The sequence below is a fragment of the Empidonax traillii genome, unplaced genomic scaffold (assembly GCF_003031625.1).
Source record: "Empidonax traillii isolate 1590-97213 ecotype Southwest subspecies unplaced genomic scaffold, ASM303162v1 scaffold6472:size6021, whole genome shotgun sequence".
Classification (NCBI taxonomy): Eukaryota; Metazoa; Chordata; class Aves; order Passeriformes; family Tyrannidae; genus Empidonax; species Empidonax traillii.
In genome coordinates, this window is record NW_020961665.1 from 1 (window position 1) to 2,452 (window position 2,452).

Genomic DNA, 2,452 nt, shown 5'->3' on the forward strand with positions numbered 1-2,452 from the left:
CCCCCCCCTCCCCCCAATCAGCAGAAGACCCTTTCCAGGTAGGGGTTGAGGAAGATGCCGGTGGGATCCAGGCGCTCCCGCACGGAGCAGAACTTTGGGAATGCCGGGAACATCTTCTCCAGCTCCGGCCTGGTGCAGCTGTGGGCCTGGGGGGGGGAGGGGAACCTTCCAGGGGGGAATTCCCAGAATCCAGGGGGGCATTCCCAGATCCTGGAATGTGCTCTGGCCACGGGGAGGGGGGGGGGAGCCCCAATCCCAGCATCAGCAAACATCGGGATATGGAAGGATCCAGAGCCCTGGGATGTGGGATGGGATCCATCCCTGCTCCCCCCTGGTCTCCAAACCTGCTTTCCAAGATGGAAAATGGGAATTCTCCCCTTTTCCCAGCCCTGGATCCCCACCAGGACGTGCTCAGGGAATGGGGGGAGCCCCATCCCAACATCCCAGTGCCCAGAAAACTTTGGAATAAGGAGGCACCCAGAGCCCTGGGATGTGGGATGGGATCCATCCCTGCTCCCCCCTGGTCTCCAAACCCCATTCCCATGATGGGAAATGGGAATTCCCTCCTTTTCCCAGCCGAGATTCCCACCAGGATGTGCTGGGAAGCTCCTCAGGGAATGGGGGAACCCCATCCCAACATCAGCAAACATTGGGATAAGGAGGCATCCAGAGCCCTGGGATGTGGGATGGGATCCATCCCTGCTCCCCCCTGGTCTCCAAACCCCATTCCCACAGGGAAATGTGATGGAAAATGGGAATTCTCCCCTTTTCCCAGCCCTGGATCCCCACCAGGACGTGCTCAGGAAATGGGGGGAGCCCCATCCCAACATCAGCAAACTTTGGGATATGGAAGGATCCGGAGCCCTGGGATGTGGGATGGGATCCATCCCTGCTCCCCCCTGGTCTCCAAACCCCATTCCCGTGAGGAATCGTGCCGGGAATCGGGAATTCCCCCCTTTCCCGGCCCTTTCCCGGGGTTTTTTCCGGCCGTACCTTGGCCCAGTGGGGTCTCCCTCCGTGTTTCCTCATGATCCCCTCGTAGATCCGCCAGTATTCCCGCCTGGGAACGTCCTTCCCGTACGGCCTGCGGGGAAAAACCCGGGAATTGGAGCGGGATCCGGGGCTGGGATTGGAAAAACCCACCCGGGGAAAGGGCTGGGAGAGCCTGGGAAGGGGATGGGGTTGGATTGGGAATGAACCCCCAGCCCATCCCACATCCCGGGGGTATCCAGGGAATGAACCCCCAGCCCATCCCAGGGGTATCCAGGGAATGGCCCAGCCCATCCCACATCCCAATCCCACAGCTTTGGGAGCACAGAGCTCCAGGACAGGGAGTGGGATGGATTTGGGATCCTGGGATAAGGATGGATCTGTTATCCCAGGACAGGGATGGATCTGTTATCCCAGGATAAGGATGGATCTGTTATCCCAGGACAAGGATGGATCTGTTATCCCGGGACAGGAATGGATCTGTTATCCCGGGACAGGGATGGATCTGTTGTCCCAGGACAGGGATGCATCTGTTATCCCAGGACAAGGATGGATCTGTTATCCCAGGATAAGGATGGATCTGTTATCCCAGGACAGGAATGGATCTGTTATCCCAGGACAGGAATGGATCTGTTATCCCAGGATACGGATGGATCTGTTATCCCAGGATAAGGATGGATCTGTTATCCCAGGACAGGGATGGGTCTGTTATCCCAGGACAGGGATGGATCTGTTATCCCAGGACAGGGCTGGATCTGTTATCCCGGGACAGGAATGGATCTGTTATCCCAGGATAAGGATGGATCTGTTATCCCAGGATAAGGATGGATCTGCTATCCCAAGACAGGGCTGGATCTGTTATCCCAGGATAAGGATGGATCTGTTATCCCAGGATAAGGATGGATCTGTTATCCCGGGACAGGAATGGATCTGTTATCCCAGGATAAGGATGGATCTGTTATCCCAGGATAAGGATGGATCTGTTATCCCAGGACAGGGCTGGATCTGTTATCCCAGGACAGGGCTGGAGAGGAGTCTCCATGCCAGCATTCCAGGTGGGAATGCCGCCTCCAGCCCCGCTCCGTTCCCGCCTGTGGGGGCGGTGGGATCCCGGGGGGATCCCGGTGGGAAGGGGGATCCCGCTGGGATGGGCCATTCCCGGATCCCGGGGAATGCCCCACCTGTAGAGGACGACGTTGATGAAGCAGCTGTCCCTCTGGAAGCAGGGGCTCAGCCACACCTCATCCCCCTTGGAAAAGCGAACTTCCACCGGGAAATGGGCCCCCAGGCCGGGATGGGCGTCCAGAGCCGCCTGGAGATCCATCAGCGCTTCCCGAGTGTTCCCACTGAGCGGGAAACACCCCAATCCCGGTCTGAGAGGGGATTCCCAACACCCACAGCTCCATCCCAACCCCCACAGCTCCATCCCACACCCCACAGCTCCATCCCTCATCCCACAGCT

The 2,452-nt window shown here is 58.5% G+C and overlaps 1 protein-coding gene across 1 annotated transcript in view; it reads right to left on the reverse strand.

Moving 5' to 3' along the window:
* Positions 1-12: 12 nt before the first annotated feature.
* The window catches only part of LOC114073445 (L-gulonolactone oxidase-like), a gene marked incomplete at its 5' end in the record, with an annotated part of 5,980 nt that continues 3,540 nt past the window's right edge, over positions 13-2,452 (reverse strand). The window contains 3 exons of the mRNA XM_027911201.1: positions 13-146; positions 994-1,084; positions 2,172-2,363. Coding sequence (XP_027767002.1) covers positions 18-146; positions 994-1,084; positions 2,172-2,363 — 412 coding nt within the window. The remainder of the gene's footprint in view (positions 147-993; positions 1,085-2,171; positions 2,364-2,452) is intronic.